The following is a 26,957-nucleotide window of genomic DNA, read 5'->3' as shown; positions in this document are numbered from 1 at the left end:
TTGGTCATTGCATGACTGCAAGCTAATCAATGCTAATATGCTATGTAGGCTAGCTGTATGTACATAGTGCCTCATTATGCCTCATTTGAAAAACTTTTTCAGGTGTTACCATTTAGTGGTCAATTGTACGGTATATGTACTGTACTGTGCAACCTACTAATAAAAGTATCAATCAATCAATCCATTGTAAGCCTGAAAGATTTACACAATTCAATTTTGTTGCAGTTGTGAGGATAGGTTTCTATTTAGGATAAATCTGAATAAATGTGCCAATTTTCCTGGTTTGTACTGCAGCCTAGCCAAGTTCATCATCATCATCATCATTTATTTTTATTCCTTTCATGAAAATGCATATTTACAAGCCACGTACAATTGACATTTTCATTGTTTTTTTTGTTTTTCTTTCTTATACATTTCCATGATCAGAAAGGAGCAGATGGAAGAAAAATATTCTTATATTTATCTGCCCCTTTTTTAACACAAATTACAGTATTTTAGATGACTTTATAACTGTTCCCTCCACCAACAACCAAACTCCAACATACTTTTCTATTTTCCTTTAAGCACTTTCACAATGACATGTCCAATCTGAATCAAAACTCAGTTTGATATAATTTCAGTTTTCTCTTTTCGTAACTCTTTTTGAATACAAAGATATTCTTACAGCTTTTTAAGTCTTTGTTTAGAGAATTCCATGCTTTCACACCAACAACAGACAAGCACATTTGTTTCAAATTTGTTCGCGCTCTTGAATGTTTAAAGTCATACGGCCTTCTGTGGTTCTCATCTTCAGATGTGAACACAAATAACTTTTGTATGTCCTTCGGAAGAACTTTATTTCTCGCTTTGAACATCATTAATAGAGTATTCAATTCTACAATGTCTTTTAGTTTTAGTAACCCTGACCTAATGAAGAGTGGATTTGTGTGGTCTCTATATCCTACTTTAAAAATGATTCGAATTGCTCTTTTCTGTGAAAGAAATAAAGGCATTATGTTGCTATGATATGTATTTCCCCATATTTCTGCACAATAATTGTAGTTAAATTAAAACATGTGAATTTAAGTCATAGTAATTAACGAAACTAAAGCTGACACATTGTGCTTCCAGGGTATGAAATACCTTCATCACAGGGACTTTGCACATGGCCGACTAAAATCTCGTAACTGTGTCGTGGACGGGCGCTTCGTGCTCAAAATTACGGACTACGGCTTCAATGAGCTGCTGGACTCTCAGAAAGCTCCTGTACATCAACCTTCACACCAAGGTAACAACAAGTCTATCTCATAATCACGTCATGCTTCCCACACACAATCCTGTTAGCTTGCTTCTTCTCTGCCACACCCAGACCTCTTTTGGACCGCGCCGGAGTTCCTTAGGGACCTTGCAAGCTCCCGTAAAGGCACCTACAAAGGAGACGTGTACAGCTTTTCCATTATCCTGCAAGAGGTGGTGGTCAGAGGACCACCTTACTGCATGCTGGGCCTGCCGCCTGAGGGTACGCACTGTTACGGGAAAGTAGCGAGCACGTTGGGAAGTAACCCACCGGTTTCAGATGTTGGCGTAGTGTTTACAAGAAAACATGTCAAAATTCAAAATTGAATGACCCATAGTGTCCAGATGATAAGTTGTCTTTGCTCTAAATAATCCCCATAACAACAATTAGTTTTTGAGTAATCGGTAAAGAATTAAGGCCCTGATTTACTAAAGGTTTGCATGTACAACATGCAAACTTGATAGCACACGCAAAGTTGATCTTCTAAACGTGTGCAAAGTAGTTTGCGTCTGTTCAGTGAGCAGAATAAGGCGTGTAATCCATTTTGAATCTTTGTCTTCATTTTAATGTAGAATATATATGTTGATCATCCAAATGGCCACAATACTGGGAGGAAAATATTTAAATTATATTGTTTAGCACACCTAATGTGATTTGTTAACACTCATCACTGTTTTGCGGGCGCTATTTTGCATGTGTCAGAAGGACATGCAGGCTGACTGTTCCACACGGCTGCAAGGTCAGTGCTTGTGCTGCACAGACGGGCAATGGAAAGATGACAATACACCGCCCTATGTGTGTGTGTGTGTCAACATATTGGTCTGAAAATATTAGACATATCGTCTATTCGGCAATTTCCTTTTATAATTTTATAACTGCTGGACGGTTTATGAGGCTGATTAAAACAAATCAAATTGATGCATTTTGGTGTCCTTTAATAGTTGTTTAATGTTGTTCATTTATTTATTTACTATAATACATATCTGTGGAGGGGGGCGTGGCCTGAGGACCTGCAGCAAAGCGGGTTGTGCCAGGACCGGCTTCGAGATCAGCGACAGGTGGGTAGATGGCCCACCTGCGCCTGGTTATCTAATCACCTGTAGCTCTGTGAAAAGGCAGCGGCCGGGGAGGTGGGAGGTGGTGGAGCTGGAGCAAGAGCGAGAGAGAGACAGCGACAAGCAAACACTTGCTGAAAAGCACAACCGAAAGACTTTATTGAAAAATAAAACAGCATTGTAAACCGGAAACCGGAACTGTCATGTCAGTGCTTGGTAGTCCGAGGAACCTGGAGGAAAGAAACAATTTGCAAATTGTGGAGGTTTCTCTCCTCCGGGTTCCTCGAACCACCGTAGGTCTGCAAGCCACGCCTCCCTCCACAATATCCTACATGAAAATACGTCTTTTATTGTGCATTGTCTTGTGTTTGAGTCATTCCAGACACACAAATGCGCTGGTGATCCGATCCACAGCTGTGCGCATAGAATTGTCAGAGTGCATATGTTTTTGTTGTCTTGATTGCGATTCAGAAAAGGTGTTACATATAATAGTTATGTGCTGGCAGTCCAACACATTGCACACAGGTAGGACCATGATAAGATGAATGTGCACAAAATGATCAAGTGTCTCCGTGGTAAAAGCCCCGGTTATGCTCGCAAAATCCTCATCAAGTAAGGCAGTCTGCACCACTTTACAATTGCACTTGCAGTGTTAGTAAATCATACACAACACGCCCACTCTTAGTACATGCTATTTTATTTATTGCACTCGCAGCTTAACGGGTAGTATTTGATTCTCAGTAAATCAGTCCCTTTCTATTGCTAGTCTGGATATGCCGCCCCCTCCTGGTGTGGGGTCATCAACAGAACTAGAGCCCATTTCCCTGCATAGACATTGTAGATAAAGTCATATAAAACTCATATTTTGATCATTTACTTGCATATTTTGTCGCCCGGCTCAATTATTACTTTAAAACTTATTTGGTCCACATTATGAGCAAAAAATAAATAAAATAATCTGGAAATATGTGTGGTTGACTTTTACACTAGTTCGAACAAACATGGCTTCTTTGCAAGACGTCAAAGAAGTTGAAGATATTTGGCTTGAATGTCCAACCAAAAACTCTTCTTTTTCAAAATCAGAATCATTAAAATGATCGCCGCAAATTACACTCCTCTTGCGTTGGATGTCACACTTTGCACGAATCAATTTGACTGTAGAGGTCCATACTGTACATTCCTCATTTGAGCAGGCAAACCCCTTCTTTAATGGCTTTGCTACAACCTGCAATAATGCATCTGGCTGTCATATTTGCTAATTCTTTCAAATTCTGTGCAAAAATATCGTGACTCCGGATGAAGATACGGAGCCCCTAAAGCAGGGCCTGGGCAATTATTTTGACTCGGGGGGCCACCCACATTTAGAGAAAAAAAACGTGTCTTGGGGCCGGTATGTATATTTTTAGAGACACTAATACAAAACTTAACAATAATGTCTGATTGAATGCTAAAAACGTTGTGAGACCGACTTAAAAAACGTAATGAATTTTACAGGTTTCTATGAAGGATAAAACACTGAATATTGACCAAATATGAATGTCCCACCCCCTTTCGATTGACATATTTTACAATCAAGTGAAACGCAACAAAAATAAAAAAAAAGTGAAATATGAACGAAGGGCACAAAATAAACCCACCTACAATCTGATACATCTGATACATCACTAAGCTTTAAAACTTTGTTTTGAAAAGCTCCTTCCGCGTCTGTGGAAACGGTTCCCACCCCCACTGCTTGGTGCCTCGTCTGAGCTGCTGTGACGTAGATTACCATAGTAACTAATTAGATTACCATAGTAACTCGTATATAATCCATAAATACATATTACAACCATTCAAATGCTTTGTACAGTTCAAGACTTACGGTCATTAGAAAACGTCACTGCACATCATAATGGCAGCTACAGTTTTCATCCTAAAGATCTAAAAAAAATATTTGGGAATGTTCGGCGCGCCAGATTGGAATGCTTAATGGGCCACATGTGGCCCCCGGGCCTTAATTTGCCTAGGTCTGCCCGTATGGTACATGGGGAATTTATTTTTTTACAGAGCCCCTAAAGGGACATGGAAAATCTTTCTGTTTGTTTTTTGGGGGGGGGGATTTTTTTTTTTTTTTGCCCTAAAGAGACATGGGGTATTTTTCTTTCCACAAGAGATACATATCTAAAAAGTATAAAAAAAAATAAAAATTGCCCCCGCCCCCAAAAATTTTTTTTGCACATGTCCCTTTAGGGGCGCCGCATGAAGAAGTTATCAAAACACATAAAATATGAAATTGCCTTCAGTCTTCTGTCGGTCCGCCCACATTTTGGAGTTACAAGTGGGCGTTCCAAAATGTGCTGAGACTTGATAGAAAACAAGCCTAAAGTCAGTACTATGTCTATTTTGGGAGGGAGTATACCTGTAAACAGAATTTATGTCCATATCATGAGATCAATGTTGTCAGCATCAGAGGAGTTCTGTAAGTTCTTTTCACCCCCTTTTTTGGCGTGTCAGTCTGACTTCCTGTCTTTTCTCTGCTATGTTTTGCATTGCTGCCCGATTTTGTATTGGATTGATGGGATGATGACCATTGAACTCTGCCTAGCAACAAGAAACACATTAATTATTAACATTTCACTTGCTGAAATGAACTCTCTTGTGTTTGTGCCAACATTTATATAAACACACTCCTCCTTTAGAGATCATTCGAAAGGTGAAGAAGCCCCCTCCAATGTGCCGGCCCACTGTGGCCCCAGACCAAGCCCCGCTGGAGTGCATCCAACTGATGAAACAGTGCTGGAGCGAACTCCCTGAGCGAAGACCCGACTTCGATGAGATCTTTGACAGGGTTTGTTAAGGATCTAATATTTGAGAAAGTGCACCATCATCTTTATTTCAACTGCTTTCTGTTTCATCTTCCTGTGTAGTTCAAAATCATCAACAAGGGTAAAAAGACTAACATCATCGACTCCATGCTGAGGATGTTGGAGCAGTACAGCTCCAACTTGGAGGACCTCATCCGGGAGCGAACAGAAGAGCTGGAGGTGGAGAAACAACGGACAGAAAAGCTGCTCTCTGAGATGCTGCCACCGTCAGTTAACAAAAACGCACGCCGCTTTACAGCAAACGTTTTCAACACCACTCAATTGTCCTCCATGTCATTTCAGCTCTGTGGCCGAGGCCTTAAAGACAGGCGCCACAGTAGAGCCGGAGTACTTCGACCAGGTGACCATCTACTTCAGCGACATTGTGGGTTTCACGACCATCTCGTCGCTTAGTGACCCCATCGAGGTGGTTGACCTCCTCAACGACCTCTACAGTCTGTTTGACGCTGTTCTCTCCAACCATGATGTCTACAAGGTTAGACGGACACGCTCGGCTATAACCACATGCTTTAAGTCAAGACAATTTTGTTCAGAGTCTCCTATGGTCGCCAGGGGACTCATGCATTAAGCTTGCTTACGCACAAAAACCTGGCGTACGCCCTTTTTAATAACAATTTTGACGTTGCATGCAAAAGTGTGTTGTCTCACGCCAACTTCATGCTTCACTTACGCACATTTCTTCATGCTTTGGGTACTTTAACGACACACAAAGGTGGTTGTTCGGGCTTTGCGTTCAACAATGTAAAAAAGATCAGAGCAAGGACAACCACATTCCCTTTTTCACCAATACATTTATTGATTTATTGATACCTAAAAAAACTTACTTAAAATTTTCAAAGAGGTAGTTAACTCTGATTACCCCCTATATAAATACAATTTGTGTAAACTACAATAACATTTATTTACACAGTAGCCTGCTTACAGACTGATTGGAGTTTCATGCAAAAATGATGTTATATTTGGTTTGCAATTGTCAAGACTAGGACTTGGGCGTGGATTGTTTTTCTGAGGCAAAGAAAAGTTGGCGCGAGCAAGGCGTGAATGAAGGTACATTTTTTATTTTACTCATAAAGGAATAAACAGAAGGCGCGCACGAGGGCGGAAGTACAACAACTGGGCTATGAAACAAAAGACTAGCACAAAGGCTATAAACTATAAACATGAACCAAAACACTTGCACTGTGGCATGAATAACAAAAACTTACTGTGACAAGGGAATGAGAAAAAGCAGCATGGATATCATGGGTGCAGAAGGTGAAGTTGCCAGAATGAACAACCGAAACAGACAGGCTTAAATAATAATGTGGTGATTAGTGAAAACAGGTGTGAGACAGGCGGACAGGGGCGTGACATGAGGACAAGGTGAAAACTAATGAGTTGATATGGTAATAAAACAAACAAGGAAGTGCATGAACAGGAACTGATTGTCCAAAAACAAAACCGAACATGACCAAAACAAAAACATGATCCCATAGACGTGACAGCAATCTTTTAAATTGAAACATACCAGTTAATCAAAATGGATACAAAATAGTTTAGCTCTTGTTTGGTTACTCAATGTATTATTTTAACACAGGAGATTTACTTGTGGAAAGTCGGGCCATTCGTCCACTATCTCCAGTGCCATTAAGGTGCCGCAACCCTATCACTTTTACCATCATATTTGTACATATCGAATGTGCTGATGTTGTTCTGTTGTTGTTATTGTTGTGTTTTCTGTTGTTGTTTTTGTTTTTGTCTAATCCCCCTCTTGTCCCCACAATTTCCCCCTCTGTCTTCCTATTTTCTCTTTCTATCCCCTCCTGCTCCGGCCCGGCTGCACCAAATGATAATGTAAATACATTTGATAAAGTCAAATAGAAATAAGGCAACAAGAGAAGTATCCTACACTTCTCTTTTATAAAGTAAATCTGAAGAGCCAATATGGGCATCTACATCAACAATATGATTTGCCTGAGAAGCTGGACAGGACACAAAAAAATAAATAGATAAAAAATAAAAGGTGCCGCAACCCTCGGCTACTGTCCGCCCGACTTGCCAAGTCACAGCAACACATTGTGACAGCAATACGTGGCACAATGATCCATATGAATTAATACACATCCTCAAAATTATTACACAAATATATTTGTCATGATTCGTTGCCCCGATCATGTTTTGTTTAGTTTTTGACTCCCTCAGTTCGGGGTGGTATAGCTCCGTTGGTAGAGTGGCCATGCCAGCAACTTGAGGGTTCCAGATTCAATCCCTGCTTCCACCATCCTAGTCACTGCTGTTGTGTCCTTGGGCAAGACACTTTATCCACCTGCTCCCATTGCCACCCTAACTGGCTTAAATTTAGATATTGGGTTTCACTATGTAAAGCGCTTTGAGTCACTAGAAAAAATGCGCTATATAAATATAATTCACAGTTCCTGTTTAGAACGCCCCTGGGTTTGTGTTTTGGTTACCCTGGGTGCAGACTGGTTTCAGCTGCCTCTGATTAGTGTTCGGCATGCTCACCTGCTGCCGGGCACTACTTATTCCCATTTTTGGCCACACTCAGTCTAGTTTTCTTGTTTGCTTTACGCAACAGTTACGTTTTATGATTTTTTACTTCTTTGCTCACGATTCCTGTGCTACGTTTTGACATAGCTCCCCATGCGATCGGCACGCTTCTCTTTTGTTTTGTATGTTTTTTTTTGGTATTTTGAATGATTTATGAGGATTAAATCATTTCCTTACTTGCACCTTGCCTCCGTAGTTCCTGCTGCATCTAGGGAGAACGATCTGCGCAGTAAAATGCAACCCAACCGTGACAATATTTTTACATCGTTGAAGTCAAATGTTGGCAAAGCCCAAACCACCACATCTGTGTGTCACTAAAGTATCCACCGGCTGTAGAAATGTGGGCACATGAAGCATGAAATTGGCATGAAGCAGCCAGGGACCATTGCTAGGAATTCTGGGACCCCCAAAAGAATATCCGTGTGGGCCCTTCTACACCATTCATTGCCACCGTCAATGGTCTTGTTTTTTTTTTTTTTTGTGTTCTTGATGGAGCCTGGTGTGATACACTTAATTTGTTTCCTTGTTTACGATTAACCACGTAAAAGTCAGAGGATTATGATTTATTTTCATTTCACTGTTTTCTACACGTTATTACACCTCTGATTGCAAATACATTTTTCAATTAAACACACAAAAAATAGGTGATGTGTGTTTTATAGTATTTAACAACCGCGCTGCACGTACATGTTGACGGGCCGGTAAAAAGTGTTTATTTCATAAACTTTTGTAATTGTGAAAAATATAAACAGTTGTCAGTCAAATGTGTTCTGTTAAACCAGTAATGGTAACATAAGCAAGCCGGTGGTGTTCTTGTTATATTTTTTGTTACTGTGGCGAAGTTGCAAACAGCACCTTTAATTCCAAGGAAGCGAGATCATCGCCCATTTATTCGTATGAATATATATTAGTTCAGTGTATGCATAATCATTTTGTCAGAGAGGCTACTGGGGGCTATGTGTTGGGCCCTAGTGGGCTGTGGGCCCTTATAATTGTCATCACCTCTCCCCCGTATACAACACCCCTGGAGGCAGCGCACTGTATCAAGCTCATTTTATTCTTGATACATCTCAATTTTGCCGTGAAAAAGGGCGTACAGAAGGTTTTTGTGCATGGGTAAGCTTAATACATGACGATCGTGCTCAGTTTGAAAGTGCCCTTTTTTACATTCACATGTGTCTTGGCCAATCATGGAAATTAGACAATAGATAGATAGTACTTTATTGATTCCTTCAGGAGAGTTCCCTTTAGGAAAATTAAAAATGATGTTTGGATTGTGATCCTGTGGGAAACTGTCCAATTACCTTTATCAGGGTGTGAATCTTTGGGCATGTTTTAATCATTGTATTCTGTTTTTATTTACAATTTACACAACGTGCCAACTTCATTGGTTTTGGGTTTTGTATATATGTGTGTGTGTGTTTGTCTATATATGCAATATATATATATATATATATATATATATATATATGTATATATATATATATATATATATATATATATATATATATATATATATGTGTGTGTGTGTGTATATGTATGTATATATATATATGGTGTTGTGTTTTTGTGGCGTGCTTTATTTATATATATATATATATATATATATATATATATATTTATTTATATATATATCTATATATACATATATGTATATATAAATATACATTTATATGTATATATATGTTGTGTATATGTATATATAAATATACATATATTTATAAAAAGTATACATATATACTTTATATATATATATATTTATTTATATGTATATATATATATACATATATGTATATATATACATATATATATACATATATACACAACACACACTTATATACACATACATATACATACATATGCTTACATATATATATATATATATATATATATATATATATATATATATATATACATTCATATACATATATACGTATATACATGCAGTATATATATATATGTGTGTGTATATATATATACATATATATATACATATATATGTGTATGGATATTTGTATATATATGTGTATATAAGTGTATACTGTATGTACAGCATATATGTATGTGTCTATATATATATATATATATATATATACAATGTATATGTTTGTGTATATACTGTATATGTGTATATATGTATATACATATGTATATATGTACATGTATATATATATATGTGTGTAGTAATTTATATATGTGTATATATATATATATATATATATATATATATGTATATGTATATTAACTTATGTATATATAAGTTGTATATATGTGTTAATATATACATATAATTATGTTTTTGGGATGTGGGAGAAGGTAAACCTACAAAGTCTCACTGGTTGACATATTGACGTTACCCAGGTGGAGACCATCGGTGACGCTTACATGGTGGCATCAGGCTTACCCAAGAAAAACGAAAACAAGCACGCGGCTGAAATCGCCAACATGTCTCTGAACATCCTCAGCTCCGTGGGAACCTTCCGTATGCGCCACATGCCGGACGTTCCTGTCAGGATACGGATCGGGATCCACTCGGGTAGGTCAACACAATCCACTGCTGTCAACTGCTGGGTTCCACTAATGCATGGATGATTGTTGAATGTGCTTTATAGGACCCTGCGTTGCTGGCGTGGTGGGCCTGACCATGCCTCGCTACTGCCTGTTTGGAGACACCGTCAACACTGCCTCGCGAATGGAATCCACCGGGCTGCGTACGTTTGAATGTTTTTTTATGTCTGTGTGTGCATCATTGAACTGTCTGCTGTCTTTTTTCAGCTTACAGAATCCACGTGAACTTGAGCACGGTGAAGATCCTCCGTTCTCTCCATGAAGGCTATAAAATAGACGTCAGGGGCAAGACCGAGCTGAAAGTAAGTGCGTACGTGGAGTAGTTAGGAAAACATGCCATATATTCGAACCTCAGTTTTTGGTCCACAAGGTCAACTCGTAGGAAAAAATGAGCACATTTTCCCATAAGAAAAGTTTCCATTTAGGTATTTGTCTGGACCCCAGGATGCAGAAAGAGCAGACAATAGCAGGAAATAAACCATTTGTATTAGGGAAACGCAGGTAACACCAAAACAAAGATGTGCAGCAGGGACGTGCACTGGCATAGGGAGTGATCAGCAACTTCTTGAGGTACAAAGCACAAATGAGGCCCGCAAGTGGTGGAGGCAAACAGGAAGTAGAAACAAAAATAAGAGTGCTGACAGAAAATATAGAAACTAAGGAAACAATAAACAAGACATCGATAGGAGCTAGATGAGGTGGTTCGGGCATCTGGTCAGGATGTCACCCAAACGCCTCTTTAGGTAGGTGTTTCGGGCACGTCCGACCGGTAGGAGGCCACGGAGAAGACCCAGGACACATTGGGAAGACTATCTCTCCCGGCTGGCCTGGGAACGCCTCGGGATCCCCCGGGAGGAGCTTGAGGAAGTGGCTGGGGAGAGGGAAGTCTCGGCTTCCCTGCTTAGGCTGCTGCCCCTGTAACTCGACCTCGGATAAGCGGAAGAAGCTGGATGGATGGATGGATGGATAAAGGATCATTACAACAAATAATGTAAAGTTCCAGGCACCCAAAAATATTAACACAAACCACATTTTATAGAGAGTTTTACAGTTTTACATGCAGCAAATTATGTAATTGTTTTTATAAATGGCAAATGAAATGGATAAATTACCTTTTAATAAATACTTTTGTTGACGAGGAGCGCAGAGGTAGGTGGGCACAGAACGCCATCTCGTTCTTGCTTGAATTCAAAAATGTTTCTCACCTTCTTTATCAAAGTGATGGCACCTGTTTTTTTATTTGGTTACTTGATGTTATTTTGTATTCGTACTCAAAAATACACAATTTTACACGCAATGTTCGGCCCTACAAAACTGGGTTGACTGTACTTCCTGGCCCTGTATTTACAACTACAGAAAGTAATTCATCAGCCAGGAAGAATTTATTTCTACTCATTTGTATTTGTAATGGGATTAAATAGTACTTTTTATAGTACTAGTCAAAAGTTTTGGGACATTTTTAAATTAAAAATAATAGAAAACTGCTGAGGTAGCCTACTAAGTCACTGAAAAACAAGATGCTCAAATATACAGCACCCAAGTCATAGCTAGCAGAGCACCAAGCTTTAGTCTAAGACAGGGGTTACAAACTCATTTTAGATCGAGGGCCACATGGAGAAAAATATACTCGTAAGTGGGCCGGAGGGGCAAAATCACGGCACAATAACCCTAAAAATAAAGACGGCTACAGAGTGTTTTCTTTGTTAAAAATAGAACAAGCACAATCTGAAAATGTACAAATTATGTTTTTTTACACTTACAAGTTGCAGTTAATAGTATTCTATCGTTATTTGTCGTTATTTATACTTTCTGAATAAATTACGTGATAATGTTCATCAATCAACTCATTGGTGTTAATTTTCAATCTATCAAGATAAAAAAAATTACATCAAAATCAAATTACAAGATGTTTTTTATGTAGTTTGCTCATTTTCCTCAACTGGTGCATTAACATATTGTAGCATAATCTACAAAGATACAAATAATTTATATTGTGACATCTAGTGGACACATTTAGAACTGTTTATTTCATTTAAAAATTCTGGCTCACTTTTATACTAAGCAAACTTATCCGGCAGTCTGGATAAAACCTGTTCGGGGGCCTGATCAGGCCCGCGGGCCGTACGTTTGACACCCCTGGTCTAAGACATGTAGTTCAAAGCAATGTCTTTTTTCTCTCTCTTTTTTTTAACCCTACCATGAATTGATTTACGTGGACCCCGACTTAAAGAAGTTGAAAACTTATTCGGGTGTTACCATTTAGTGGTCAATTGTACGGAATATGTACTGTACTGTGAAATCATCAATCAATCAATCAATGTTTACTTATATAGCCCTAAATCACTAGTGTCTCAAAGGGCTGCACAAACCACCACGACATCCTCGGTAGGCCCACATAAGGGCAAGGAAAACTCACACCCAGTGGGACATCGGTGACAATAATGACCCAGTGGGACGTCGGTGACAATGATGACTATGAGAACCTTGGAGAGGAGGAAAGCAATGGATGTCGAGCGGGTCTAACATGATACTGTGAAAGTTCAATCCACAATGGATCCAACACAGTCGCGAGAGTCCAGTCCAAAGCGGATCCAACACAGCAGCGAGAGTCCTGTTCACAGCGGAGCCAGCAGGAAACCATCCCAAGCGGAGGCGGATCAGCAGCGCAGAGATGTCCCCAGCCGATACACAGGCAAGCAGTACATGGCCACCATGTCCCACAAGGGAGAGTGGGACATAGAAGAAAAAGAAAAGAAACGGCAGATCAACTGGTCTAAAAAGGGAGTCTATCTAAAGGCTAGAGTATACAAATGAGTTTTAAGGTGAGACTTAAATGCTTCTACTGAGGTGGCATCTCGAACTGTTACCGGGAGGGCATTCCAGAGTACTGGAGCCCGAACGGAAAACGCTCTGTAGCCCGCAGACTTTTTTTGGGCTTTGGGAATCACTAACAAGCCGGAGTCCTTTGAACGCAGATTTCTTGCCGGGACATATGGTACAATACAATCGGCAAGATAGGATGGAGCTAGACCGTGTAGTATTTTATACGTAAGTAGTAAAACCTTAAAGTCACATCTTAAGTGCACAGGAAGCCAGTGCAGGTGAGCCAGTACAGGCGTAATGTGATCAAACTTTCTTGTTCTTGTCAAAAGTCTAGCAGCCGCATTTTGTACCAACTGTAATCTTTTAATGCTAGACATGGGGAGACCCGAAAATAATACGTTACAGTAATCGAGACGAGGCGTAACAAACGCTTGGATAATGATCTCGGCGTCTTTAGTGGACAGAATGGAGCGAATTTTAGCGATATTACGGAGATGAATATTCCAAGATACATTTCAATCAATCCTATGTGAAGTGACGGGTGTTGAGGTGGGCCAGAGTCATCATTAAAAAGTACTTTTGTGTTATTAGGGGAAAGGTAGGTGTCTATGCAGGATGTGGTGGGTATATATTCAAGTATGATTTTTTTTCATTGCCAGGGGAAAGGCATTGAGGAGACTTACTGGCTGGTGGGGAAGTCGGACTTTGCAAAGCCTTTGCCGAAACCACCAGAGATCAAACCAGGGTGAGATACAAATGACCTTGTCTTAAAGTATAGATAAAGATGCATTTTCAAACCCCCAATCACAGCCGATTGTTCCCATGACTTGATTTTTCCGCCACTGGTGCACTTTGAACTCCCAGGGAAGACAATCACGGCCTGAGCCCCGAAGACATAGCCGCGTACGAGCGAAAGAAAGCCGAGAGAAAGGCTTGAGGTAGAGCGAGACCTTGCATGCCAGCTGGTGTTGTGCTAGTGTGTCCTGGTGATGATTTCTCAATCTTGACTTAAGATCTGTCAGTCCCATTAATCTCTTGATCTCATCAACTAGTGAAAGGGGATTTGGGAAAAGATTGGTGTTGTGTTTTTGTGGCGTCCTTTCTATTCGCAGTGTGGTTTTCCCTTAAAAATGAGAAAATAATGCGAAGCTCTTCTTGTCTTGATTAGGGTCAATTGGCAGGAGATGGTGACGGAAGAGATCAAGAGCCTTTTCCGCAAGGCCAACAGGCAAGTGGACAAGAACAAAATGAGTGGGAAAGGAGGAAAGATGTGAGAGGGATGAAGAAGGGGAGCGGCCGTCTCTCTTTCGCTCTCTCTCTCGCCTCTGTGGCTTAACGCGGACTTCTTTAAGAGGATTGTCCATCCACTGGCTAATCTGCCTGCAGCCAACACAGCAGAACGTAACGGTGCTAATGTAATGAGACCTGCCTGGTAGGACCAATCTCGACTCATGCACTCAATCATGCACTGCTCACTGCACTCACTGGCCACTGAGTGGCCACCCAGGAGGCAGTGAAAATTAGTCAAGCTTTTACTGAGCATTGCTACTGCACGCTCGCTGTGTTGTTGCGTTTTTCTTGTTTCTTGCATTGGACTAAGAGAGCAGAGTCTACCAAGTCAACTTCGTTGTGTGTTACATACTTGGCCAATAAAGATGTTTCTGAGTCTGACAACACAGGCAATTTAAGCTACGGAGGCATTGTAAGTTGTAATAATTACATAAAATAATGAATATAAAAATATATCACGTATAATATGAGTAATTTATTTGAAATGTATATTTTTACACATATTATATAAAAATTAATGAGTAAATTAAATTAATAAAAAATTATATCAAACTATAAATAATATGATGCATTAAATTATAACATTTCATGATAAGTACAGTTTTGATTAAAAATGTTGCAATATAATGAGCAAGGTGGAATTTTTACATGTCCAAAAAGTGCTTCGAAGGGTTAATAATAGATACCAGGGTTGATTTTGTTGACTAAAAGTTTTTGTCTTAGTTATTGTCAACAACCTATTTCTCCCTGATTAAAGTAAGACAATAACAAGTCAAAACAAAGTCACGTTGACGAAAACAATGATGAAATTAATTGACAATTTAATCGACGAATACACACAAAAGATGAAAATAATTGACAGAGGTGAAATCCAATCAAATTTAAAGGCCTACTGAAATGAGATTTTCTTATTTAAACGGGGATAGCAGGTCCATTCTATGTGTCATACTTGATCATTTTGCGATATTGCCATATTTTTGCTGAAAGGATTTGGTAGAGAACATCCACGATAAAGTTTGCGACTTTTGGTCGCTAATAAAAAAGCCTTGCCTTTACCGTAAGTAGCAGACGATGTGCGCGTGACGTCACGGGTTGTAGGGCTCCTCACATCCTCACATTGTTTACAATCATAGCCACCAGCAGCTAGAGCGATTTGGACCGAGAAAGCGACAATTTCCCCATTGATTTGAGCGAGGATGAAAGATTTGTGGATCAGGATAATGAGAGTGAAGGACTAGAAACATTTTTTTTTTAAAGGCGAGGGCAGTTAGAGCGATTCAGATGTTAAAAGACACATTTACTAGGATAATTCTGTAAAATCCCTTATCTGCCTATTGTGTTACTAGTGTTTTAGTGAGATTATATAGTACCTGATAGTCGGAGGGGTGTGGCCACGGGTGTGGTGACCGCCAGTGTCTCTGAGGGAAGCCACGCAGCTGCAGCAGGACGCAAGCTCCGCTGATGTCTCCGGTAAGAGCCGACTTATTACCACCATTTTCTCGATGAAACCTGCCGGTTGACATGTGGTCGGGATCCATGTTCGCTTGACCGCTCTGTTCCATAGTAAAGCTTCACCTTCGGGAATTTTAAACAAGGAAACACCGGCTGTGTTAGTGATGCTAAAGGCAGCTGCAGTGCACCGCTTCCCACCTCCATCTTTGTACTTTGAGTTCTCCATTATTAATTGAACAAATTGCAAAAGATTCAGCAACACAGATGTCCAGAATACTGTGTAATCATGCGATTAAAGCAGACGACTTATAGCTTGGATCGGGCTGGAAAAAAATGTCCGCTACAACCCGTGACGTCACACGCACGCGTTTTCAACAGGATACTTTGCGGGAAATTTAAAATTGCAATTTAGTAAACTAAAAAGGCCGTATTGGCATGTGTTGCAATGTTAATATTTCATCATTGATATATAAACTATCAGACTGCGTGGTCGCTAGTAGTGGGTTTCAGTAGGCCTTTCATTTTGGTTTTGGGTGGGTGGGACTAATTAGTTATATATCCAATCACAATAGCATGCAGGAGAGGGGCGGGGATAAATCACGACTGGGATCCAATCATAACTAGTACTACTAAGACACAGTGTTTGGATTTTTCACCGGGAAACAAGACTATATCTTAGGGATGTAATGATAACTGGTAATAATGATGACAACACTCCTGACAATTAGTATTACCCTTTTAAATTAAAATGATCTAAAAACAAGATTGATAATCCAATCCAATCCATTTTATTTGTATAGCACATTTAAACAACAAAAATGTTTCCAAAGTGCTGCACAACAATATTATAAACATTATTCAAATATTATCCTTAGGTCAACCAATGACTGAATAAAAATAAAAACAATATAAAAATAAATATGATTAAAAACTATTTGAAAGGGTAAAACAAATAAAAACAATAAAGAGAAATCAAAATTTAAAAAAACACAGAAAACACAGAGGACCACACAACTCACATAGTGTTAAAAGCCAGAGAATAAAAGTGGGTCTTAAGACGAGACTTAAAACACTCCACTGTGGAAGCAGTTTGAACATGGAGCGGCAGAGTGTTCCAGAGCTTAGGGCCGACCACAGAGAAGGCCCTGTCTCCCCTGGTTTTAAGTCTGGTCTTGCCTCCACGAGCTGGAGCTGGCTCTCGGACCGCAGAACGGGCGCAGGAGTGTAAATTTGGAAGAGGTCCGAGATATATTGAGGTGCCAGTCCATGTAAAGATTTCAAAACAAACAGCAATGTTTTAAAATCAATTCTAAAATGAACAGGGAGCCAGTGCAAACTCTCAAGAATTGGGGTTATATTCTCGCATTTCCTGGCCCCTGTTAAAAGTCGTGCTGTCGCGTTCTGGACTAACTGCAACCGGGAGAGAGCTTTTTGGCTAATGCCAGCATAAAGTGCATTGCAGTAGTCCAAGACACTTGATATAAAAGCATGCATGACTTGTTTAAAAAGGTTTAAAGATAAAAACAGTTTTACCTTTGCTAAAAGGCGAAGATGATACAAACACGATTTTAAAACACCATTGACTTGTTTGTCAAGTTTAAAATCACCAAGGCTGGTGACCTTGGGAAGCACATATTTTGCACTGGCCCAAAAACTAAAATTTCAGATTTTCCCTCATTCATTATTAAAAGGGTGGAGTGCTATCTCCGGGTTGGGGAGGAGACCCTGCCCCAAGTGGAGGAGTTCAAGTACCTAGGAGTCTTGTTCACGAGTGGGGGAAGAGTGGATCGTGAGATCGACAGGCAGATCGGTGCGGCGTCTTCAGTAATGCGGACGTTGTACCGATCCGTTGTGGGGAAGAAGGAGCTGAGCCGGAAGGCAAAGCTCTCAATTTACCGATCGATCTACGTTCCCATCCTCACCTATGGTCATGAGCTTTGGGTCATGACCGAAAGGATAAGATCACGGGTACAAGCGGCCGAAATGAGTTTCCTCCGCCGTGTGGCGGGGCTCTCCCTTAGAGATAGGGTGAGAAGCTCTGTCATCCGGGAGGAACTCAAAGTAAAGCCGCTGCTCCTTCACATCGAGAGGAGCCAGATGAGGTGGTTCGGGCATCTGGTCAGGATGCCACCCGAACGCCTCCCTAGGGAGGTGTTTAGGGCACGTCCAGCCGGTAGGAGGCCACGGGGAAGACACGTTGGGAAGACTATGTCTCCCGGCTGGCCTGGGAACGCCTCGGGATCCCCCGGGAAGAGCTAGACGAAGTGGCTGGGGAGACGGAAGTCTTGGCTTCCCTGCTTAGGCTGCTGCCCCCGCGACCCGACCTCGGATAAGCGGAAGATGATGGATGGATGGATGGATTATTAAAAAACTCTGGGCTAACCAAGCCTTGACGTGGATTAGACAGTTGAGAGGAGGTGTCAGGGGACCGTGGCCTTTTGAAATCGCCATATAAATTTGGCAGTTGTCTGCATAAAAGTGATAAGACATTCCATGCCTCTTAAAAATCTCTCCAAGAGGGAGGAGATACAGCGCAAACAGGATAGGGCCTAGAATAGATCCCTTGGGGGCACCACATTAAAAAGCGGAGCAGAAGAAGAGGTGGCGTCCCCCAGCCTGACAGAGAAGGACCTCTCTGACAGGTAGGATCTGAACCACTCTATTGCAGTCCACCTGACACCCACACAGTCTCTCAGGCGCTGTAAAAGAATTGTGATGGCCGACTGTGTCAAAGGCCATCTAAAAGCACTAAAATGGCAGAGCTGCCAGAATCAGACATTAAAAGCAAGTCATTTAAAAACCTTTAAAAGTGTAGATTCAGTACTGTGCAAAGCTTTGTATCCTAACTGCACTTTTTATAAAATCACGGGCCACGACAGACTTACTGGTGCCAGCTCGCTAGCTTAAACACTAACAGGAAAACAAGAGACATACGTCTTTCTCTGTTAAAAACAACATACACCGATTTAAACTTCTATAAAACACATTACTGTCTGAGCAACTCAGTTATTCAGTTGTGCACATTGAACCTACAAGCTGTGCTCTCGTCGCACGGAATTGTGATGATCGGTCCTGCGATGAGGTGGCGACTTGTCCAGGGTGTACCCCGCCTTCCGCCCGATTGTAACTGAGGTAGGCACCAGCGCCCCCCGCAATCCCAAAGGTAGAAAATGGATGGAAGGGTCTTTTTCTCAGAGGAAAATGTCACGCTTTGATAAAAGGATTGGATTCAGATGCAGAGTTGGGACTTTAGACAGGCTTTTATTTTGACAATTTCCTTTTACCTCCAAAGTCAAGAAATAACATGATCTATAATCACAAAAAAAAACTACTCGGCGAAAAGATTCCAGAAAAAGAAGGAACAACCGAAAATCACTCCGAACGGAGGAAAACACAAAAGTAAAGACGAACTATAATTGACGCCGTATATGCTATAAACAGTAGTTAACAAAAAACGCCCCAACAGGAGGACCAAAACAACATCCATGAAAATTTTTACACTACCTAATCAAATAAAGTATTTAACAAAAATAGTCACTCAAAAAGTTGAGGAATGAATGAAAAAATTTTAACTGAAACTTACCACTGCGGCTGAATAACTAAATAATCAAAATCACTCTGCTGAGGAGGAAGAAAGGAAAACTCAAAATATTCATAAAGGGGTTCAGGATCAAGGGACATAAGCACAAGACAAGGCAAGGCATGGACAAAGACATGGACGCTAGAGAGCACGAATAAACGAGACAATCTGGCACAGAACAAAGGAAGGAGTGAGCTTATAAGACACATGAAGGTAATAGGGAACAGCTGGAAACAATCAAAGAACAGGGATGACGTCAGACGGATGACACAAAAGGAAGGGCAAGTGACCTGAAACGAGAGGAGAGTTACTTTTCAAATTAAAACCATAAGACAAAAAAACCCAAAACAAGACATCCCTCACCGCGGTGTGACAGAAAAAAGACGAGGTGTCTTTGTGGTGCCTTCAAGTCCCGCTATATAGAGTAGGACAGACACAACACCCACCAGAAGTGATACATAATCAGATTAGATGTTATTTCTTACGCAAACAAACTAATATTTACAGTACAACAATAAGAGATGAGTTATTAAAAACAGATACAACACTAAACTTCAGTGAAACATAAACACAATAAATGTAAAAGTGTTTTTTTTCAAACAGTGTGTCTATTTATTTAGCCCTAGTGTGTGAATGTGAGTGTGAATATTGTCTGTCTATCTGTGTTGGCCCTGCGATGAGGTGGCGATTTGTCCAGGGTGTGCCCCGCCTTCCGTCTGAATGCAGCTGAGATAGGCTCCAGCACTCCCAGCGACCCCAAACGGGACAAGCGGTAGAAAAAGAGATGGATGGATGTTTAGGGGACGGCGTGGCGCGGTCGGAGAGTTGCCGTGTGCAACCCGAGGGTCCCTGGTTCAAATCCCACCTAGTACCAACCTCGTCACGTCCGTTGTGTCCTGAGCAAGACACTTCACCCTTGATCCTGATGGGTGCTGGTTGGCGCCTTGCATGGCAGCTCCCTCCATCAGTGTGTGAATGTGTGTGTGAATGGGTAAATGTGGAAGTAGTGTCAAAGCGCTTTGAGTACCTTGAAGGTAGAAAAGCGCTATACAAGTACAACCCATTTATCATTTAAAAAGCTTTTTAAACACATTCCACAATAATAGTCATTCATAGTCATTATTGTCACCGACGTCCCACTGGGTCATTATTGTCACCGATGTCCCACTGGGTGTGAGTTTTCCTTGCCCTTATGTGGGCCTACCGAGGATGTCGTGGTGGTTTGTGCAGCCCTTTGAGACACTAGTGATTTAGGGCTATATAAGTAAACATTGATTGATTGATTGATTGAATAGTGATAACCGTGGTAATTTTGGTCACAATAACCGTGGTATGGAATTCTCTTATTGTTACGTCCCTATTCTGTATTGTTACGCACATCATTTCAATATGTCTTCTACCCCTGGACGATAGAGAAGACATGTGGACACATCTTACCGTTGCAAGGTTGACACACGACCCTCTGGCTCCGTTTTCTCTGGTCAAAATACAACCAACTTGAAGCATCTTCTGCAGGCCAATCACCGGGACATCTACGCAACAGTAAGTAGGCCTTAACTGATATTTCCAACTGACTCATACTGTACTGAATTACTGTTACTATTAGGAGTAGAGAAAGCGCAAAACTGCTTACTCTACCACTACTTTTGTTGTACGTATAGGTGAGCTTGCCCACCAATCTAGAATCTTGTTGCGAATTCAGTTTTTCAGATGCTCTGCATTAGGGTTGCGCGGTATACCGGTGTTAGTATAGTACTGCGATACTAATGAATCATATTCGGTACTATACCGCCTCTGAAAAGTACAGGTCCGGCATCACAACATCTTGTATTATTTAAAAAAAATGTATTTTATGTTTTTAAACTCAGGAAATATGTCCCTGGACACATGAGGACTTTGAATATGACCGATGTAACTACTTGGTATCGGATTGATACCCAAATTTGTGGTATCATCCAAAACTAATGTAAAGTATCTAACAACCGAAGAATAAGTGAGTATTACATTTGAACAGAAGTGTAGATAAAACATGTTAAAAGACAAAGTAAGCTGATATTAACAGTAAATGAACAAGTAGATTAATAATTCATTTTCTACCACTTGACAAAATAATAGAATGATAAATGACACAATATGTTACTGCAGCTAAATTAGGACTCTTTGTTTGCTTACTTACTAATAAAATACAAGTTGTCTTGTATGTTCACTATTTTATTTAAGGACAAACTTGCAATAAGGAACATATGTTTAATGTACCCTAAGATTTTTTTGTTAAAATAAAGACAATAATGCAATTTTTTGTGGTCCTCTTTATTTAGAAAAGTACAGAAAAGTATCGAAATGATTTTGGTACCGGTACCAAAATATTGGTATCGGTACAACCCTACTCTGCAATAATAATTAATAAAAGTGCTTTCAAGGCAATGTCCCAAAAAATTAAATTAAAAGTTGTCATTACAGCGACTTTTGGATCTCGTGGGCCTCCAAAGCAAATTCCCCCCTTAAGGACTGCTATGTATTATTTTCTTTATTATACTTATGTATATGTTATTTACTTCTACCTGAAAATAGGACTATTTTTATTCATATGTGAAGTGAAGTGAATTATATTTATATAGCGCTTTTCTCAAGTGACTCAAAGCGCTTTACATAGTGACACCCAATATTAAGTTACATTTAAACCAGTGTGGGTGGCACTGGGAGCAGGTGGGTAAAGTGTCTTGCCCAAGGACACAATGACAGTAACTAGAATGGCACAAGCGGGAATCGAACCTGCAACTCTCAAGTTGCTGGCACGGCCACTCTACCAACCGAGCTATTTGCATTATTTTTTTAATGACTCTGATCACAATAGATATTTTTTAATCATACTTACAGAGTTCAGCACATTTTTGAACCAACACAACACTGCAAAAAGTGAGTGTTCAAAAACAAGAAAAAATATATAAAAATTAGATGTATTTTATTTGAACTAAGCAAAATTATCTGCCTATAGAACAATAAAATTCAGCTTGTCAAGACTTTCCAAAACAAGTAAAATTAGCTAACCTCAATGAACCCAAAAATACCTTAAAATAAGTATATTCTCACTAATAACAAATGCACTTTTCTTGGTTGAAAAAAAATGAGACTTTTTTTACTCAATATGTTGAAAAATATATGTTGAAATATTTTCTTAAATTAAGTCAATTAATATATTTTTCATGTTTTAAGTGAGAAATGATTACTTTAAAAAAGTAGTTTCAAACTTGTTAGTGTTAATGACACAGCTTTGTATCAGTTGATATTGTCGTTTCAAGCATGTTTTACTCAATATAGGTCATAAAATCTCAGCTACAAGCTGTAATATCTTACTGAGATCATTTAGGACCAAAACCCTTAAATCAAGTAAAACACTAACATAAAATCTGCTTAGTGAGAAGAATTATCTTATCAGACAGAAAATAAGCAAATATCACCCTTATTTGAGATATTTAATCTTACTTAGATTTAAGTTTTTGCAGTGAACATGATCAGAAATGTTGAAAAATACCCCAAAAATGATGAATTAAACAACTTATTGTCTATAGGGTTCCAGGTTCGATCCCCGCTTCTGCCAACCTAGTCACTGCCGTTGTGTCCTCGGGCAAGACACTTTACCCACCTGCTCCCAGTGACACCCGCACTGGTTTGAAAATGTAACTTAGATGTTGAGTTTCACTATGTAAAAGTGCTTTGAGTCACTAGAGAAAAGCGCTATACACACTATGTAAAAGTGCTTTGAGTCACTAGAGAAAAGCGCTATATGCACTATGTAAAAGTGCTTTGAGTCACTAGAGAAAAGCGCTATATGCACTATGTAAAAGTGCTTTGAGTCACTCGAGAAAAGCACTATAAACACTATGTAAAAGTGATTTGAGTCACTATAGAAAAGCGCTATATACACTATGTAAAAGTGCAAAGAGTCACTAGAGAAAAGCGCTATATACACTATGTAAAAGTGCTTTGAGTCACTAGAGAAAAGCGCTATATACACTATGTAAAAGTGATTTGAGTCACTATAGAAAAGCGCTATATACACTATGTAAAAGTGCTTTGAGTCACTAGAGAAAAGCGCTATATACACCATGTAAAAGTTCTTAGACTCACTAGAGAAAAGTGCTATATGTACTATATAAAAGTGCTTTGAGTCACTAGAGAAAAGCACTATATACACTATGCAAAAGTGCTTTGATTCACTAGAGAAAAGCGCTATACACACTATGTAAAAGTCCTTAGAGTCACTAGAAAAAAGCGCTATATGTACTATGTAAAAGTGCGTTGAGTAACTAGAGAAAAGCGCTATATACACTATGTAAAAGTGCTTTGCGTCACTACAGGAAAGCACTATCTATATACACTATGTAAAAGTGCTTTGATTCACTAGAGAAAAGCGCTATATACACTATGTAAAAGTACAAAGAGTCACTAGAGAAAAGCGCTATAAAAACATGTAAAAGTGCTTTGAGTCACTAGAGAAAAGCGCTCTATACACAACGTAAAAGTGCTTTGAGTCACTAGAGAAAAGCGCTATATACACTATTTAAAAGTGCTTTGAGTCACTAGAGAAAAGCGCTATATTCACTATGTAAAAGTGCTTAGTCACTAGAAAAAAGCGCTATATGCACTGTGTAAAAGTGCTTTGAGTCACTAGAGAAAAGCGTTATATACACTATGTAAAAATGTTTTGAGTCACTGGAGAAAAGCACTATATGCACTATGTAAAAGTGCTTTATGTCACTAGAGAAAAGCACTATATACACTATGCAAAAGTGCTTGGAGTCACTAGAGAAAAGCGCTATATACACTATGTAAAAGTGCTTTGAGTCACTAAAGAAAAGCGCTATGTACACTATGTAAAAGTTCTTAGACTCACTAGAGAAAAGTGCTATATGTACTATATAAAAGTGCTTTGAGTCACTGGAGAAAAGCACTATATACACTATGCAAAAGTGCTTTGATTCACTAGAGAAAAGCGCTATACACACTATGTAAAAGTCCTTAGTCACTAGAAAAAAGCGCTATATGCACTATGTAAAAGTGCGTTGAGTAACTAGAGAAAAGCGCTATATACACTATGTAAAAGTGCTTTGCGTCACTAGAGAAAAGCACTATCTATATACACTATGTAAAAGTGCTTTGATTCACTAGAGAAAAGCGCTATATACACTATGTAAAAGTACAATGAGTCACTAGAGAAAAGCGCTATAAACACATGTAAAAGTGCTTTGAGTCACTAGAGAAAAGCGCTCTATACACAATGTAAAAGTGCTTTGAGTCACTAGAGAAAAGCGCTATATACACTATTTAAAAGTGCTTTGAGTAACTAGAGAAAAGCGCTATATTCACTATGTAAAAGTGCTTAGTCACTAGAAAAAAGCGCTATATGCACTATGTAAAAGTGCTTTGAGTCACTAGAGAAAAGCGTTATATACACTATGTAAAAATGTTTTGAGTCACTAGAGAAAAGCACTATATACACTATGCAAAAGTGCTTGGAGTCACTAGAGAAAAGCGCTATATACACTATGTAAAAGTGCTTAGAGTCACTAGAAAAAACGCTATATGCACTATGTAAAAGTGCTTTGAGTCATTAGAGAAAAGCGTTATATACACTGTAAAAGTGCTTTGAGTCACTAGAGAAAAGCGCTATATACACTATGTAAAAGTGCTTAGAGTCACTAGAGAAAAGCGCTATATACACTATGTAAAAGTGCTTTGAGTCACTAGAGAAAAGCGTTATATACACTGTAAAAGTGCTTTGAGTCACTAGAGAAAAGCGCTATATACACTATGTAAAAGTGCTTTGAGTCACTAGAAAAAAGCGCTATATACACTATGTAAAAGTGCTTTGCGTCACTAGAGGAAAGCACTATCTATATACACTATGTAAAAGTGCTTTGATTCACTAGAGAAAAGCGCTATATACACTATGTAAAAGTACAAAGAGTCACTAGAGAAAAGCGCTATAAAAACATGTAAAAGTGCTTTGAGTCACTAGAGAAAAGCGCTCTATACACAACGTAAAAGTGCTTTGAGTCACTAGAGAAAAGCGCTATATACACTATTTAAAAGTGCTTTGAGTCACTAGAGAAAAGCGCTATATTCACTATGTAAAAGTGCTTAGTCACTAGAAAAAAGCGCTATATGCACTGTGTAAAAGTGCTTTGAGTCACTAGAGAAAAGCGTTATATACACTATGTAAAAATGTTTTGAGTCACTGGAGAAAAGCACTATATGCACTATGTAAAAGTGCTTTATGTCACTAGAGAAAAGCACTATATACACTATGCAAAAGTGCTTGGAGTCACTAGAGAAAAGCGCTATATACACTATGTAAAAGTGCTTTGAGTCACTAAAGAAAAGCGCTATGTACACTATGTAAAAGTTCTTAGACTCACTAGAGAAAAGTGCTATATGTACTATATAAAAGTGCTTTGAGTCACTGGAGAAAAGCACTATATACACTATGCAAAAGTGCTTTGATTCACTAGAGAAAAGCGCTATACACACTATGTAAAAGTCCTTAGTCACTAGAAAAAAGCGCTATATGCACTATGTAAAAGTGCGTTGAGTAACTAGAGAAAAGCGCTATATACACTATGTAAAAGTGCTTTGCGTCACTAGAGAAAAGCACTATCTATATACACTATGTAAAAGTGCTTTGATTCACTAGAGAAAAGCGCTATATACACTATGTAAAAGTACAATGAGTCACTAGAGAAAAGCGCTATAAACACATGTAAAAGTGCTTTGAGTCACTAGAGAAAAGCGCTCTATACACAATGTAAAAGTGCTTTGAGTCACTAGAGAAAAGCGCTATATACACTATTTAAAAGTGCTTTGAGTAACTAGAGAAAAGCGCTATATTCACTATGTAAAAGTGCTTAGTCACTAGAAAAAAGCGCTATATGCACTATGTAAAAGTGCTTTGAGTCACTAGAGAAAAGCGTTATATACACTATGTAAAAATGTTTTGAGTCACTAGAGAAAAGCACTATATACACTATGCAAAAGTGCTTGGAGTCACTAGAGAAAAGCGCTATATACACTATGTAAAAGTGCTTAGAGTCACTAGAAAAAACGCTATATGCACTATGTAAAAGTGCTTTGAGTCATTAGAGAAAAGCGTTATATACACTGTAAAAGTGCTTTGAGTCACTAGAGAAAAGCGCTATACACACTATGTAAAAGTGCTTAGAGTCACTAGAGAAAAGCGCTATATACACTATGTAAAAGTGCTTTGAGTCACTAGAGAAAAGCGTTATATACACTGTAAAAGTGCTTTGAGTCACTAGAGAAAAGCGCTATATACACTATGTAAAAGTGCTTTGAGTCACTAGAAAAAAGCGCTATATGCACTAATGTGGTTTCTTCCGAGGATGTTGTATTCGTAATGGTTTGTACAGTCCTTTGAGACATTTGTGATTTAGGGCTATACAAATAAACATTGATTGATTGATGTAAAAGTGCTTTGAGTCACT

At 39.2% G+C, this 26,957-nt stretch overlaps 1 protein-coding gene across 3 annotated transcripts in view; it reads left to right on the top strand.

Moving 5' to 3' along the window:
• gucy2f (guanylate cyclase 2F, retinal) overlaps window positions 1-14,807 on the top strand; it is a 71,937-nt gene extending 57,130 nt beyond the window's left edge. For 2 of the 3 annotated variants that reach the window (XM_061878706.1, XM_061878707.1), the window contains 10 exons: window positions 1,111-1,267; window positions 1,349-1,498; window positions 5,010-5,158; window positions 5,238-5,401; window positions 5,478-5,670; window positions 10,104-10,278; window positions 10,355-10,453; window positions 10,518-10,612; window positions 13,793-13,878; window positions 14,302-14,807. In XM_061878706.1, coding sequence (XP_061734690.1) covers window positions 1,111-1,267; window positions 1,349-1,498; window positions 5,010-5,158; window positions 5,238-5,401; window positions 5,478-5,670; window positions 10,104-10,278; window positions 10,355-10,453; window positions 10,518-10,612; window positions 13,793-13,878; window positions 14,302-14,407 — 1,374 coding nt within the window. In that variant the 3' untranslated portion in view covers window positions 14,408-14,807. Of the gene's footprint in view, window positions 1-1,110; window positions 1,268-1,348; window positions 1,499-5,009; window positions 5,159-5,237; window positions 5,402-5,477; window positions 5,671-10,103; window positions 10,279-10,354; window positions 10,454-10,517; window positions 10,613-13,792; window positions 13,879-13,997; window positions 14,072-14,301 lie in introns of all 3 variants that reach the window. The other variant, XM_061878708.1, reaches the window with a different exon arrangement.
• The last annotated feature ends 12,150 nt before the right edge of the window (window positions 14,808-26,957 follow it).

This window comes from Nerophis ophidion, linkage group LG18, assembly GCF_033978795.1.
Source record: "Nerophis ophidion isolate RoL-2023_Sa linkage group LG18, RoL_Noph_v1.0, whole genome shotgun sequence".
Classification (NCBI taxonomy): domain Eukaryota; kingdom Metazoa; phylum Chordata; class Actinopteri; order Syngnathiformes; family Syngnathidae; genus Nerophis; species Nerophis ophidion.
This window is presented reverse-complemented; position numbering and strand designations above follow the sequence as displayed.